The sequence below is a fragment of the Pseudophryne corroboree genome, chromosome 2, assembly GCF_028390025.1.
Source record: "Pseudophryne corroboree isolate aPseCor3 chromosome 2, aPseCor3.hap2, whole genome shotgun sequence".
NCBI classification, from domain to species: Eukaryota; Metazoa; Chordata; class Amphibia; order Anura; family Myobatrachidae; genus Pseudophryne; species Pseudophryne corroboree.
This window is the reverse complement of record NC_086445.1, coordinates 349,001,712-349,019,373: the sequence shown is the minus strand read 5'-3', so window position 1 is coordinate 349,019,373 and position 17,662 is coordinate 349,001,712. Positions and strand designations below refer to the sequence as shown.

General features: G+C 46.1%; 1 protein-coding gene across 1 annotated transcript in view; it reads right to left on the bottom strand.

Moving 5' to 3' along the window:
• LOC135019278 (cohesin subunit SA-2-like) overlaps positions 1–17,662 on the bottom strand; it is a 440,449-nt gene that overhangs the window by 13,943 nt on the left and 408,844 nt on the right. Inside the window, exon 31 of the mRNA XM_063953088.1 lies at positions 15,583–15,712. Within this exon, the coding sequence (XP_063809158.1) occupies positions 15,583–15,712 (130 nt within the window). The remainder of the gene's footprint in view (positions 1–15,582; positions 15,713–17,662) is intronic.

Sequence of the window (17,662 nt, the reverse complement as noted above, 5' to 3'; positions counted from 1 at the left end):
ACAGTCTGACGCCACTGCCCGCACACACAAATATATACACACACACTTCTTTCTTTCAGTCACTTTTTCCATTAACTCACTGATCTGGCTGGCTGGCAGTGCAGGAAGGATTGATCTGCAGCAGCCTGGCTCTTGTCCCGTGCAGCTCCGCCCCCTGAGGTCCCGTGTTGCTCCGCCCCCTTTTCGGCTGAAGACAGCCGTTGTCACTGGGGACTCTGGAGGCGGGAGGAGGAGGCTACAACGCAGGCGCCGTGCAGCAGCAGCAGGGGAGACTGGCATCGGCAGCTTGGAGGTACTGCAAAACAATGACAAGCAGCTCAGCTGGTCGGGCTGCTTGTCATTGCTCGCTGTTGGGAGGCAGTGGGCCGGGCAGGATTGGTTTGCGGGCCGCATCCGGCCCGCGGGCCGTATTTTGCCCACCCCTACTCTAACACCTTCTCTTCCTTTGATCCTACAAATGAAGATGAAGTATCTGCACTCTTTTCATCTGCCTACTCTAATACCTCTCCCCTTGACTCTATACCCTCACAAATTAGTAAAGCTCTGTCTACTGTGCTCATCCCAACCTTAACGAAAATCTGTAATCTCTCCCTGTCTACTGGTATCTTTCCTTCTCTATACAAGCATGCAGTGATTACTCCCATTCTGAAAAAACAAAACTCTGACCCGAACTCTCTCTAACTACCGTCCCATCTCTCAGCTCCCATGCCCCTCCAAGCTACTTGAGAGACTTGCCTACACTCGCCTCACACACTTTCTTAACTCACACAGCCTACTGGACCCACTTCAGTCAGGATTTCGTGCCCAACACTCCACAGAGACAGCACTGACTAAGGTAGTGAATGATTTGGTCACTGCTAAATCTAAAGGACATTACTCTCTACTTATTCTCCTTGATCTCTCTGCTGCTTTTGACACTGTTGACCACTCTCTTCTCATACAAACACTACAATCCCTAGGTATTCAGGACACAGCCCTTTCTTGGTTCTCATCCTACCTATCTAATCGCTCCTTCAGTGTTCGTTTCTCTGATTCCACCTCTCCTTCGCTACCTCTCTCAGTTGGAGTACCGCAAGGCTCAGTCCTAGGTCCTCTGCTTTTCTCTATACCACATCTTGGCAAACTAATCAACTCTTTCGGATTTCGGTACCATCTGTATGCGGATGATACTCAAATCTACCTATCCTCCCCTGATTTGTCACCATCTGTATTGGGCCGTGTCACTGAATGCCTTTCTGCCATTTCATCTTAGATGACATCTCGCCACCTCAAACTTAATATTTCCAAAACAGAATTAATTATATTTCCACCGGCCAATAGTAGTTTCCAACCTGATATCTCTATCATTGTTGAGAACTCGGCAATCACCCCTACCCCACAAGCTCGCTGCCTAGGTGTCATTCTTGACTCTGAACTGTCCTTTGTTACCCACATTCAATCTGTCTCAAGATCATGTTACATACATCTAAGAAACATATCTAAAATACGACCATATCTTACACAAGACACAGCAAAAACTCTAATCCATGCTCTCATTATCTCCCGCATTGATTATTGTAATAGTCTCCTGACCGGTCTTCCCAAACATAGGCTCTCACCACTACAATCCATTTTGAATGCAGCTGCGAGGCTAATCTTCCTTGCCAGATGTTCATCGTCTGCAGATCCGCTCTGTCAGTCCCTCCATTGGTTACCGGTATTCTACCGTATTAAATATAAAATACTTTTACTGACATACAAGGCTATTAACCAAACTGCACCAACATACATCTCTTCACTCATCTCAAAATATCTCCCTACCCGACCTCTCCGCTCTGCACAAGATCTACGTCTCTCATCCACATGTATTACCTGTTCCCACTCAAAATTACAGGACTTTATCCGGGCTTCACCCACTCTGTGGAATGCCCTCCCACGCACAGTAAGACTCGCCTCTAGTCTCCAAACCTTTAAATGTTCCCTGAAAACTCACCTCTTCAGACAAGCCTATCAAATTCCAGACCCACCCACATAACCTTCAGTGCTTCCCTATCTAATTACATCCTCTGTAGAGTATTCATAACATCACATATCTTGTCTTTCTTTAGTCTCACACCCTCCTGACACTTGGCCAACTTTGTGGGGTATCATCATACAACCCATTAAGAACCTAGCAATCTGGTGGACCATTATGCAATAGGTAGCATCTATCCTTGTGTATCTATGCCTATTTCCCTATAGATTGTAAGCTTGCGAGCAGGGCCTTCCTACCTCTATGTCTGTCTGTTTTTACCCAGTTTTGTTCTATTACTGTTGTTCTAATTGTAAAGCGCAACGGAATATGCTGCGCTATATAAGATACTGTTAATAAATAAATAATAAAGTTGGATGGCATTGCCTCTTGTGAAACTGGTAAGCCTGATTTGAAGAATCTGTGAGGTGGGAGCTCTTGGAACTCCAGTCTGTAGCCAGGGGAAATAAGACCCATGACCCAGGGATCCTGGCACGAACTTGACCAGATCTGACTGAAGAATCGTAGTTGGGCTCCCACCTGACAGCCTCCTAGGTATCGCGGTTCACCGTCATGCTGAAGTCTTTGATGAAGCAGAGCCTGAGATCTGTTCCTGAGCGCCTGCAGTTGCTGGTTTGCGTGGTTTACCTCTTGCGCTGCTGGAGGACATAGAAGCACCTCTGGATTTGCCCTTGAACTTGGCCGTCCGAAAGCACTGCAACTTAGAAGCTGAATAAGTCTTCTTGGTTGGGAAGGCTGCGGAAGCAAGATACGTAGACTTACCAGCAGTAGCTTTGGAAATCCATTTATCTAGTTCATCTCCAAACAATGCCTCTCCTGTGAATGGTAGGCCTTCCACGCCTTTCCTGGAACCCGCGTCCGCAGTCCAGTGGCGTAGCCACAAGCCTCTGCGTGCCGACACTGCCATAGCAGTGGTGCGTGCGTTAAGCAAGCCTCTCTCTTTTATGGCCACCTCCATAACGTTTGCAGAGTCCTGTATATGCTGCAGGAGTAAAACAACATCCCCCCCTAGGCAAGGAATCCAACCCCTCAATTAGGTTACCTGTCCATTTAGCAATGGCTTTTATGATCCACGCACATGCAATAGTGGGTCTTTGGGCCACCCCAGCAGCTGTGTACAATGATTTGAGTGTAGTCTCAATTTTACGATCAGCCATGTCTTTTAGGGAGGCTGCACCAGGGACAGGCAATACAATCTTTTGTGACAGCCTAGAGACTGATGCGTCCACTATGGGCGGATTTTCCCATTTTTTCCTATCTTCCAACGGAAAAGGAAAAGAGGAGAGCAACCTTTTAGGGATTTGACATTTCTTATCAGGATTAACCCATGGTTCTTCAAACAGGGTATTCAATTCCTTTGACGCAGGAAAAGTGACCGAGGACTTCTTTTTTACATTAAAATAAGATTCCTGACACTCCTCTGACACCTTATCAGGAATATGCAGAACATCTCTGATAGCCTCTATAAGAGCCTCTATTCCCTGTGACAGAGCTGCATCCCTCCCTCTGAGTCCCCCTCCCCCATGTCTGACCTGTCAGCATCAGACGCAGGATATGGGCCAGAGATCGCTTTTGCGGACAAATGGGAGGGGATTGAGATGCTGTTTTGGGGACTGAGTCTCTATTCATAAACTCATCCACAGTCTGTTTTAAGTATTGCGTCTCTTTCTCATTGCGGGACAATTTTGCGGAAAGAGTGGGGATCATTCCTTTAGAGAATTAACCCACTCCGGTTCAGCCCTGCTATTCTGTGAACCCTTAGTACCCAGTAGAAAGCCCCCTGGTGAAGAGGAACACTCCGCTGTACAAGAAACACACACTTTGCCTCACATAATGTAAATGTGACAGCACACACACACACACACACACAGGAAAAGGTTAAGCACAAGTAACCCACAAAGAGCCCTTCAGGGAGACACAGATTTGTTTGGAGCCAGTCCCCACTGCGTCCTTGCCACTAAAGCCAAGCTTAGCCGGGTCACAAACTAAGTACCCTGATAGGGATCATAGTACACTAATAGTCGCTCCCCTCCTGTTATGACCCCCTTGTACCGCTGGGGTAATTTGGAGTCACAACGGAGAAGCTGCGCGTCCCTGTCAGTCAGCGTCTGTGTCCACTGCAGAGGGAAAATGGCGCTGGTGAGCTGCTGGATCATCTCATAGTGAAGCCCCGCCCCTTCAATGGCGCACGGTCTTCCTGCTTTTTTTATACCGGCTGAGGTAATTTGTGTGCTTAAAATGGAGCAGAACCGTTTTAAGGCTGTTGTGCCAGTATGGGTACTGTGTACAGTGTACTGAGATGCAGTCCGCCCCGTTTAGAGGCCGTGTGTCTCCGTACCCTCGTGCCGCCATAATGGCCAGCACCCCACTAACCCGGGACGCCGGCTCAGTACTCCCCACTCTTCATTCTTCTGGCTCTGTTAGGGGTGGTGGCGTGCTGCGGGAATGTACGCTCGCCATGGTGGGGCTTGCGAATAGTTCCCTCAGAAGCTCAGTGTCCTGTCAGCGGGGAACAGGACCATTAACCCTTCAAGAGGCTGGGCCGTTCTCCATGTAAGTCCCACGAAGCAGGCAGGTTGGTGCCAACCAGCCCTGCCTGAAACTAACAAACATAGAAAATAAATGCAGAAAAGTCTTCAGGAGCTTCCTTCAGTGTAACCGGCTCCTCCGGGCACATTTCCTAAACTGAGTCTGGTAGGAGGAGCATAGAGGGAGAAGCCAGCCCACACTATCAAATTCTTAAAAGTGCCCATGGCTCCTAGTGGACCCGTCTATACCCCATAGTACTAAATGGAACCCCAGTATCCTCTAGGACGTAAGAGAAAAGGGAGTATTTCAGTGCCCACGTGTGTAATGCTGAGAAAGCCTTACCCAAATATACTCTCTAACTGGAGCTAAAGGTGCTTCTACCATGATTAATACAAGAGGAAGGGTATTGTATGTCCTTTAGTAATATTTACTTTTAGCTCTAGCATTATTCTTATTTTGTATTGGTCAGTAATAAGAATTCACATATAAATCTTTTTCTCTGACGTCCTAGTGGATGCTGGGAACTCCGTAAGGACCATGGGGAATAGCGGCTCCGCAGGAGACAGGGCACAAAAAAGTAAAAGCTTTAGACTAGCTGGTGTGCACTGGCTCCTCCCCCTATGACCCTCCTCCAAGCCTCAGTTAGATTTTTGTGCCCGAACGAGAAGGGTGCAAGCTAGGTGGCTCTCCTGAGCTGCTTAGAAGTAAAAGTTTAAATAGGTTTTTTATTTTCAGTGAGTCCTGCTGGCAACAGGCTCACTGCATCGTGGGACTAAGGGGAGAAGAAGCGAACTCACCTGACTGCAGAGTGGATTGGGCTTCTTGGCTACTGGACATTAGCTCCAGAGGGACGATCACAGGTTCAGCCTGGATGGGTCCCGGAGCCGCGCCGCCGGCCCCCTTACAGAGCCAGAAGAGCGAAGAGGTCCGGAGAAAGCGGCGGCAGAAGACGTTCCTGTCTTCAAATAAGGTAGCGCACAGCACTGCAGCTGTGCGCCATTGCTCTCAGCACACTTCACACTCCGGTCACTGAGGGTGCAGGGCGCTGGGGGGGAGCGCCCTGAGACGCAATAAAAACGATATAAAAACCTTATATGGCTAAAAAAAATGCATCACATATAGCTCCTGGGCTATATGGATGCATTTATCCCCTGCCAGTTTCCTGAAAAAGCGGGAGAAAAGGCCGCCGTGAAGGGGGCGGAGCCTTTCTCCTCAGCACACAAGCGCCATTTTCTTTCACAGCTCCGCTGGAAGGACGGCTCCCTGACTCTCCCCTGCAGTCCTGCACTACAGAAACAGGGTAAAACAGAGAGGGGGGCACTATTGGCAGCTAATATATAAATACAGCAGCTATAACAGGGAGTAACACTTATATAAGGTTATCCCTGTATATATATAGCGCTCTGGTGTGTGCTGGCAAACTCTCCCTCTGTCTCCCCAAAGGGCTAGTGGGGTCCTGTCCTCTATCAGAGCATTCCCTGTGTGTGTGCTGGGTGTCGGTACGATTGTGTCGACATGTATGAGGAGGAAAATGATGTGGAAGCAGAGCAATTGCCTGTGTTAGTGATGTCACCCCCTAGGGAGTCGACACCTGACTGGATGGTAGTAATTAAAGAATTACGTGACAATGTCAGCACTTTGCAAAAAACTGTTGACGACATGAGACAGCCGACAAATCAATTAGTGCCTGTTCAGGCGTCTCAGACACCGTCAGGGGCGCTAAAACGCCCGTTACCTCAGATGGTCGACACAGACCCTGACACGGATACTGAATCCAGTGTCGACGGTGACGAGACAAACGTAATGTCCAGTAGGGCCACACGTTACATGATCACGGCAATGAAGGAGGCATTAAACATTTCTGACACTACAAGTACCACAAAAAAGGGTATTATGTGGGGTGTGAAAAAACTACCAGTGGTTTTTCCTGAGTCAGATGAATTAAATGAGGTGTGTGATAAAGCGTGGGTTTCCCCCGATAAAAAACTGCTGATTTCTAATAAATTATTGGCACTATACCCTTTCCCGCCAGAGGTTAGGGCACGTTGGGAAACACCCCCTAGGGTAGATAAGGCGCTCACACGCTTATCAAAACAAGTGGCGTTACCGTCTCCTGATACGGCCGCTCTCAAGGAACCAGCTGATAGAAGGCTGGAAAATATCTTAAAAGGTATATACACACATACCGGTGTTATACTGCGACCAGCGATCGCCTCAGCCTGGATGTGCAGCGCTGGAGTGGCTTGGTCGGATTCCCTGACTGAAAATATTGATACCCTGGATAGGGACAGTATATTATTAACTATAGAGCATTTAAAGGATGCATTACTATATATGCGAGATGCACAGAGGGATATTTGCACCCTGGCATCTAGAGTAAGTGCGATGTCCATTTCTGCCAGAAGAACGTTATGGACGCGACAGTGGTCAGGTGATGCGGATTCCAAACGACATATGGAAGTATTGCCGTATAAAGGGGAGGAGTTATTTGGGGTCGGTCTATCGGACCTGGTGGCCACAGCAACGGCTGGAAAATCCACCTTTTTACCCCAGGTCACCTCTCAGCAGAAAAAGACACCGTCTTTTCAAACCCAGTCCTTTCGTCCCTATAAGGGCAAGAGGGAAAAAGGCCGCTCGTTCCTGCCCCGGGGCAGAGGAAGGGGAAAAAGACTGCACCATGCAGCCTCTTCCCAGGAGCAGAAGCCCTCCCCCGCTTCTGCCAAGTCCTCAGCATGACGCTGGGGCTCTGCAAGCAGACTCGGGCACGGTGGGGGGCCGTCTCAAGAATTTCAGCGCGCAGTGGGCTCACTCGCAAGTGGACCCCTGGATCCTGCAGGTAGTATCACAGGGGTACAAATTGGAATTCGAGACGTCTCCCCCTCGCCGGTTCCTGAAGTCTGCTCTACCAACGTCTGCCTCCGACAGGGAGGCAGTATTGGAAGCTATTCACAAGCTGTATTCCCAGCATGTGATAATCAAGGTACCCCTCCTACAACAGGGAAAGGGGTATTATTCCACACTGTTTGTGGTACCGAAGCCAGACGGCTCGGTGAGACCAATTTTAAATCTAAAATCTTTGAACACTTACATAAAAAGGTTCAAATTCAAGATGGAGTCACTCAGAGCAGTGATAGCGAACCTGGAAGAAGGGGACTATATGGTATCTCTAGACATCAAGGATGCTTATCTCCATGTCCCAATCTACCCTTCTCACCAAGGGTACCTCAGGTTTGTGATACAAAACTGTCATTATCAGTTTCAGACGCTGCCGTTTGGATTGTCCACGGCACCACGGGTCTTTACCAAGGTAATGGCCGAAATGATGATTCTTCTTCGAAGAAAAGGCGTATTAATTATCCCTTACTTGGACGATCTCCTGATAAGGGCAAGGTCCAGGGAACAGTTAGAGGTCGGAGTAGCACTATCTCAGGTAGTGCTACGTCAGCACGGGTGGATTCTAAATATCCCAAAATCACAGCTGATTCCAACAACACGTCTACTGTTCCTAGGGATGATTCTGGACACAGTCCAGAAAAAGGTGTTTCTCCCGGAGGAGAAGGCCAGGGAGTTATCCGAGCTAGTCAGGAACCTCCTAAAACCAGGACAAGTGTCAGTGCATCAGTGCACGAGAGTCCTGGGAAAAATGGTGGCTTCTTACGAAGCGATTCCATTCGGAAGATTCCATGCAAGAACTTTTCAGTGGGATCTGCTGGACAAATGGTCCGGATCGCATCTTCAGATGCATCAGCGGATAACCCTATCTCCAAGGACAAGGGTATCTCTCCTGTGGTGGTTACAGAAGGCTCATCTTCTAGAGGGCCGCAGATTCGGCATTCAGGATTGGATGCTGGTAACCACGGATGCCAGCCTGAGAGGCTGGGGAGCAGTCACACAGGGAAGAAATTTCCAGGGCTTGTGGTCAAGCATGGAAACGTCTCTTCACATAAATATCCTAGAGCTAAGGGCCATTTACAATGCCCTAAGTCAAGCAAGGCCTCTGCTTCAGGGTCAACCGGTATTGATCCAGTCGGACAACATCACGGCTGTCGCCCACGTAAACAGACAGGGCGGCACAAGAAGCAGGAGGGCAATGGCAGAAGCTGCAAGGATTCTCCGCTGGGCGGAAAATCATGTGATAGCACTGTCAGCAGTGTTCATTCCGGGAGTGGACAACTGGGAAGCAGACTTCCTCAGCAGACACGACCTCCACCCGGGGGAGTGGGGACTTCATCCAGAAGTCTTCCAAGTGATTGTAAACCGTTGGGAAAAACCAAAGGTGGACATGATGGCGTCCCGTCTCAACAAGAAACTGGACAGATATTGCGCCAGGTCAAGGGACCCTCAGGCAATAGCGGTGGACGCTCTGGTAACTCCGTGGGTGTTCCAGTCGGTATATGTGTTCCCTCCTCTTCCTCTCATACCAAAAGTACTGAGAATCATAAGAAGGAGAGGAGTAAGAACGATACTCGTGGCTCCGGATTGGCCAAGAAGAACTTGGTACCCGGAGCTGCAAGAGATGCTCACGGAGGACCCGTGGCCTCTACCTCTAAGGAAGGACCTGCTCCAGCAGGGACCTTGTCTGTTCCAAGACTTACCGCGGCTGCGTTTGACGGCATGGCGGTTGAACGCCGGATCCTAAAGGAAAAAGGCATTCCAGATGAAGTCATCCCTACCCTGATCAAGGCCAGGAAGGATGTAACTGCAAAACATTATCATCGCATTTGGCGAAAATATGTTGCGTGGTGTGAGGCCAAGAAGGCCCCTACGGAGGAATTTCAACTGGGTCGTTTCCTACATTTCCTGCAAGCAGGATTGTCTATGGGCCTACAATTAGGATCCATTAAGGTTCAAATTTCGGCCCTGTCGATCTTCTTCCAGAAAGAACTGGCTTCAGTGCCTGAAGTTCAGACGTTTGTCAAAGGGGTACTGCATATACAGCCTCCTTTTGTGCCTCCAGTGGCACCTTGGGATCTCAATGTAGTTTTAGGGTTCCTAAAATCACATTGGTTTGAACCACTTGCCACAGTGGATTTGCAATATTTCACATGGAAAGTGGTAATGCTGTTGGCCCTGGCTTCAGCCAGGCGCGTATCAGAATTGGCGGCTTTATCCTATAAAAGCCCTTACCTGATATTTCATTCGGATAGGGCGGAATTGAGGACTCGTCCTCAATTTCTCCCTAAGGTGGTTTCAGCGTTTCACATGAATCAACCTATTGTGGTACCTGTGGCTACTAGGGACTTGGAGGACTCCAAGTTGCTGGACGTAGTCAGGGCCCTGAAAATATATGTTTCCAGGACGGCTGGAGTCAGAAAATCTGACTCGCTGTTTATACTGTATGCACCCAACAAGCTGGGTGCTCCTGCTTCTAAGCAGACGATTGCTCGTTGGATTTGTAGTACAATTCAACTTGCACATTCTGTGGCAGGCCTGCCACAGCCAAAATCTGTAAAAGCCCATTCCACAAGGAAGGTGGGCTCATCTTGGGCGGCTGCCCGAGGGGTCTCGGCTTTACAACTTTGCCGAGCAGCTACTTGGTCAGGGGCAAACACGTTTGCAAAATTCTACAAATTTGATACCCTGGCTGAGGAGGACCTGGAGTTCTCTCATTCGGTGCTGCAGAGTCATCCGCACTCTCCCGCCCGTTTGGGAGCTTTGGTATAATCCCCATGGTCCTTACGGAGTTCCCAGCATCCACTAGGACGTCAGAGAAAATAAGAATTTACTTACCGATAATTCTATTTCTCATAGTCCGTAGTGGATGCTGGGCGCCCATCCCAAGTGCGGATTGTCTGCAATACTTGTATATAGTTATTGTTACAAACAAATCGGGTTGTTTATTGTTGGAAGCCATCTTTTCAGAGGCTCCTACGGTTATCATACTGTTAACTGGGTTCAGATCACGAGTTGTACGGTGTGATTGGTGTGGCTGGTATGTGTCTTACCCGGGATTCAAGATCCTTCCTTATTATGTACGCTCGTCTGGGCACAGTATCTTAACTGAGGCTTGGAGGAGGGTCATAGGGGGAGGAGCCAGTGCACACCAGCTAGTCTAAAGCTTTTACTTTTTTGTGCCCAGTCTCCTGCGGAGCCGCTATTCCCCATGGTCCTTACGGAGTTCCCAGCATCCACTACGGACTATGAGAAATAGAATTATCGGTAAGTAAATTCTTATTTTTGTTTCCATGAAATGAAATGTAAAAAATAAATCTGAAGATGGACAATATTTTTTACAGAGCTTTATCTATGTTCCCTATAGATTTGTAAACTTGCGAGCAGGGCCTTCCTAACTCTACGACTGTTTGTTATCACCCAGTTTGTTATATCATTGTTATTTCCAATTGTAAAGCGCAACGGAATTTGCTGCGCTATATAAGAAACTGTTAATAAATAAATAATATATGTCCTATTATGAACAGAAAATTCTATGTCCGCCGGGATCCCAACATCCAGTAACATGACTACATCCTGTTTCAAGTGCCACAGCGCTTAGCATCTCAGGGGGATTATGCTAAGTGATGACTATACATGGCCTTGTATAGCTTATGTTGTAGTGTGACCAGACATCACCTGTGTGCTCCATGTCATAGCTTAACTTATTGTCCTTTTGCACCATATTTTAAAGATTCCTCAATTGACAGTTTTATACTGCAGATATACCGTCATTACAGAGATGCCCCTTTTTTTGCTGTCATGCAGTGTAGATACATTACCATTGGCAGGTATATGTATCGTGCCAGAAAAACTGATACACCTGAGTAGTAATTTGTAGGTCCTCCTTTCCACTTGACTACAGCAGCAACATGACGGTGCATGAATTCCACAAGCTCTCTTGTGTACTGGGTAGATAGTGTAGACCATGCCTCCTGAATAATCGTCCACAATTCCCTAATCTTAGCTTGTGGTGGAACCCTGCCATTGACGGCACATTGAACTGCATCCACATGTGTTCTATTAAGTTCAAAGGTGGCGAACAAGGGGGTCAACTCAAAATATCAAACGAAGCCTTGTGCCGTGGGGTCAGCAATGGGACCCACGTGGCCTGTCAGCTCCTGTGCCCCATAGAAAAGAACATTGCAATGTTCTAACGCTGATGTTACTAATGGCCTCAGTATTAAATGTTGCCGTTATCTACAGCAATGTTCCATTTGGTCAGGTATTACACTACATGTTAGGCGAAGCTGTCCATCATCTTCCAGAGCATTTTTCATCGGCTGAGGAGTGTTGCACGCTGGCTGCCTTCCCTGATGTTGTGTAGTCACGTTACATCCTAGAAAATCTAGCACATGAAAACCCAGATTTTGTGTTGATTTTGGAGATGGAGTGGACCCACCTCTCTGGCCCCTACTAGCAAGCCTTTTTCAAAGTCACTTAAACCGTGACATGCTGCGATCTACACTGCAAATTATATGACAGTGGATTGCAAAGATGTCTGCCGTCAATTGCAGAAGATACCATGTAATGCAGGAAGTGGTGGCATGTACTGGGAATAGAAGCAGCTGTCTCACTTTTCCTGACAATGGGGCAGATGTATTAACCTGGAGAAGGCATAAGGAAGTGATAAACCAGTGATATGTGCAAGGTGATAAAGGCACCAGCCAATCAGATCCTAACTGTTAATTTACATATTGGAGCGGATTGCACATATCACTGGTTTATCACTTCCTTATGCCTTCTCCAGGTTAATACATCTGCCCCAATGAGTGTATTGTTGAGGCACTGCACTGATACCCATCTTTCCAGTACTATACTGCATAGAAACATCTCACGGTTCAACAAGAAAACGTGAAGCTGCTGATCAGATGACAAAGTTTCTCTCACTATTGGTGGAGTCAATCTGCTTATGTCTTACACCAGTGGTTCCCAAACTCGGACCTCAAGTACCCCCAATAGTTCATGTTTTCTAGGTCTCCTCACAGGATTGCAAGTGAAATAATTTGCTCCACCTGTGGGTCTTTTATAATGTGTCAGTGAGTAATGAATACACCTGTTCAACTGCTAGGTGACCTGGAAAACATGAACTGTTGGGGGAACTTGAGGACCAAGTTTGGGAACCACTGCAAGTATTATCTAGTTGGCAACATAAAACATTAGTTCTAGACCAAGCAACCACACTCTCACAGCAGGAGAAGTGCTTTCAGCTGGTGGCCTCATGGACATACTGTACTATGGGGGAAATTCTGAGTTGATCGCAGCAGTAAGTTTGTTAGCAATCGGGCAAAACCATGTGCATTGCAGGAGGGGCAGATATAACATGTGCAGAGAGAGTTAGATTTGGGTGGGTTATATTGTTTCTGTGCAGGGTAAATACTGGCTGCTTTATTTTTACACTGCAATTTAGATTTCAGTTTGAACACACCCCAACCAAAATGAACTCTCTCTGCACATGTTATATCTGTCCCCTCTGCAGTGCACATGGTTTTGCCCAACTGCTAACAAATTTGATGCTGCGATCAACTCAGAATTACCCCCTATGATGGGCCCTACTCACTGGCCGACCCGCCGCCAAGCTGCCCGACGGCGGATACGGCCGACGAGCGACCCGGCGGCGGGGGGGCAGTGACGGGGGGAGTGAAGTTTCTTCACTCCCCCCGTCACGCGGCTGCATTGAAGTGCAGGCAAATATGGACGAGATCGTCCATATTGGCCTGCATGCACAGCCGACGGGAGACCAGCGATGAACGAGCGCGGGGCCGCGCATCGTTCATCGCAGGAGTCTCCACACTGAAAGATATGAACGAGTTCTCGTTCATTTATGAACGAGATCGTTCATATCTTTCAAAAAATCGGCCAGTGTGTACGGCCCTTAAGTGTTCTTGGCTTGTTCTGGTGGGACAGTAAATTTGTTATGGGTGCTAACATTGGCCTATGGGCTATATGTGGATATACCAGTTCACTATTTGTATCCCTTACTGAAAAATAAAAATCATAAAGAATCTACAGAAATAAATCTATCCATCCATTCTGAGTTGATAAAAGTATGTGTGGACTTTTGTCAGGTTCTCCACTATTCATACTACTGCTGGCAATGGATTCCAACCCACATAATCTTTATAAATGGTCTGAGTTCAATGATGGCTAAATAACATATGTGGGAGTTGTAGATATAAAAGAAAGCCAATGACTTCTCTGTTGTCCTTGACTTGTCCCAGCTAAATGAAATAGAATGTTGATTTTGTGTCATATTATTCTGTAGAGAACAAAATGCACAACTGAGGGACTAATGTATCTGTTTGTCTCTGTTACACCCATCCTCAGCTGTTTCTACCCCCTACTTTCTCCATGTCGGTGTAACAGCTGTTTCTTCATGTAGCGACTGTTCCCCAGCTGTCTAATCTGTCAGTCACCTGCTTTCCTCTGTTCCTACAGTTGTCTCCTTGCTTTTTTCTAGGTGGCTAAACAGCTTGAAGAACTGTTACTGACAAGATGGCAATATGCGACTACGGCAATGCTGTTGGTGCAAATATGGTTAAATTGTATATTATACAATACTGCACATGTATGTATGTATGTATGTATGTATATATATATATATTATATATATATATATATATACATATATATATATATATATATATATATATATATATATAGACACACACACATGTATATGTGCGGTATTCCGACTCCAGGATCCCAGCCATCAGAATGCCGTCAGCAGGGCAAGCGCCTTGCAGGCTCAGTGGCTCGCCACAGGTTCTATTCCCACCGATGGCCATCCCAAACCTGTCCTGTCTATGTAAAACTGGAGCAACCACAGCACAGGAGTTGAGTACTTCTGCATGTAAAAATATTATTTTGAATTCTGCAGACAATTATGGGTTTGATAATTTACTTTAAGTGCCTACTGGTTCACATAAAAAAATAATGTCTGGAACAATCTGGTTGTCATTTGTAATAGTCAAATCTGTTTACCTTTTAGGGGGCTGCATACTTAAGAAACTTTATATACAGATATGTCCTCATACATCTTTGCTGCAGTCACGCCTAACAGCCCCTCTTGGCACACCAGGTAGTGTGAGAATCTTCTAGCGTCAGGTGTCTGTTTTGACGAAAATGTGTCTTATTTGCAACACAATGCAACTAGGATGCACAAGTAAACTGTACTGATTATTTGCTATATTACACTTGTACACCTGTGTGCAACGGAGTCTCTGAATTTGTACATGAAGTGACACAATGTAGCAGCCGCAGCTTTTTTCTAACACAAGTTCTGTTCTGCTCCGTATACAGTCTCAGTCACTAACAATATACAAGTGTCATATCACATTAATTAGCAGTCTTCTTGTGCGTCCTAGCGTGCATTTTCGGCAAAACAAAATGGGACTGGCATAAGAAGTCTAAGAAAGACGTAAAAGCAGCATACTTCCCTTCCATAAGGATATTGACCTTTAATCTGTCACAATCACCTTTGAGAGTTTTCTCACTTATCTTAAGAGCAATACTATGGGGTCTATTCAATTGATGTCGGATCCTCTCTCCGACGGAGAGGATCCAACACTGCACTATTACATTTCCGGGCGTTTTCGACAATGCCGATCCGACATTTTTTTTCAGGCATGGTCTAAAACAGGCCAAAAACCTGTCAGAAATGCCCACATTCCGACAAGTTGGAAAAATGGCAAATGACTTGAATAAGTCGAATCCAGATTCAACCTAAAAAACTCGGAAAAAGTTGTTTTTTCCAACTAGTTGGATCAATTGAATAGACCCCTATAAAGACAATTAAGACTTATTAACAGTATCAAATTCTGTCTTCAACCAAAGGTGACATTTTTCTCATTGCATTATATTTATTGTGTATATTTCATTACTGTCAATTGTACCAATAACAGTAAATTATTAATCAATAATGCACCTTCAATTGATTCTATACACCACAAGACTGCTTGAGTGCTCACTCAACTATTACTTACTATATGATCATGTTATCTACATATAATTGTAAAGAACAAATTTATACTTTGTTTAAATTACTCAAGTAGCCCACAATTACTGTAGCTATTTTTTAGGTTCACTTTCTTTAAACAATAACCTCTAACCTGTTCAATGATATAATGTCTTCTGAAGTCTGCTCCTGAAATGTTTCCAGTCTCTTGCTTTTAGCAGGATAATGTGAGTTCTGTTCCTGAAACGTACTTTTTTCCACCGGGCCTCTTCCTGGAATGTGTTCTGTAATGTAGAGTACATAGCTGTAACACAGCCCATACTATCACATACACAAATTATATCATTTTAAATATTAATAAGCAATGGAAACATTAATGTACACTATACTGCTTTGCAATTATATTATTAAAGTACTTTTTGATGTAAAACAATGTTTGTTTTTTTCACTTTAAAATATATATGCCAGTTTTTCCCTAGTTTTAAAACCCTAGCATTTGCTTGCTTATAACAACATACTGGGGGTATATTCAATTGAAGTCGAAACTGCCGTCTTGTCGGAAAGCCGTCAGTTTCTGACTGATTTAGGTCGGAAGAGGTTCCGACCTATTCGATAGGGGCTGCTTGTCGGAAAACACGTGGAACGGCGAAATAGCGGATCCACGTGCTTTTGTCGGAAACGCGCCCAAATCCAACAGGTTTTAGCCCCATTTCCGACAATCTCAATACGACTTTAAAAAAAGTCGGATTGAGGAGATGAGATGGGGGAGCGGGGACATGTTTTGAGGGGTATGGGGACGGGAGAGGATGGAAGAGACGGCAGGCTATAGGGGCAGCAGAGACCGGCACTGGGCTGTGTGGCTGAGGACGAGCTGGGAGGAAGAGCAGGTCACACAACAGCAGCACGGATGGGACACCGGCACGGCCAAATCCGACGGTCGGATTTGGCCACTCATTGAATAGTGCTTTGTCGGATCCTTATCGACAATGCTTGTCAGTAAGGATCCGACTTGAATTGAATATACCCCTAAGAGGGGTATACAATTCCTTGTGATGGCTATGAAGTGCCACCGAATCCATTGGGGAAGGCACTCTCTGCTACCATGTATCTTTGTTAATTTTTCCTCGAACCCCACAGTACAGGTGTTGCAAAGCCACTAGCAGTTAAAATTTTAAGGTTATCAATACTTGATCATGTCTGGATTTGGTGTCTGAATGTCTCCGGACCTATGTCAAAGCTATTGGCGACTGGATCGGTGTTGTGCTGAAAACTCAGAGGTTTTATGTAGTTCCTTCTCAGAGGTGGAAGAACTTAATGTTCACAGGGTGCAGGAAGAGGCAGTGACTAGCACTAGAGACTGGGACTGCAGGTAACTGTAGTATCGGACTGTAGTATTAATAGTACTTTATCTAGTATGAATAGCATCTGTACTGTAATATTGTATTGGAACCGATGGTATCTGTAATGAGACTGTAGTGCTGACCGGGATGGATCAGGAATGATGGCACTGGAGGCTGACCGGGTTGAATCCAGAATGACGACACTGGATGAACCCTTGGAAATGCAGAAAGCAAGATGGCGTCCATGCTTCCGAGCTGGTAAGAGCATCACACCCACAGACGACTCATCCACAATCGCTGTTACTACGGCCATGCAAAGAGCACGCCACCGGACTGCCAAAGCCTTTCATAAGCCGGGCTGACAGGTAGCAAAACGGGGACTGACCTTAGCAACATCCCCTGGGGCCATGACAGAGCACAGGTGATGTAATTAGTACCTCAGTTATTTTGATGTAACCATCTGAGCTCAAGCATGGATATCGCTAAAACCTGGCTTGTCAGTGTGCCTTGAGTACCATGGTTGGGAATACAATAGAAGAACACAGAAAAATTAGTGAAGACTGTTTTCCCGTTATAGGCATTAATGTGCACAGATCATGAATTGCCACAATGTCACATGGATAGTGTGGAGATACAGCTACAATAAACAGTGCTAGCAGGAGTGCTGTTTATTATACTCGATGTCTGTACCATAGCTGTTCTTTCATGCTTACAACTAATGTAATGTTTCCACTTACTGTTACATCTATCAAAGCCCACCACAGCTTCCATGGTTTTGGTCCACCAACATTATTCTCAAACAATTCTTAGTTTCACACATTTAAAACAAACTGAGTTTTTTATTATTATTTTTCCTAAAATCTAAATGTAGTATTTTCTCCAGCAGGATCCACA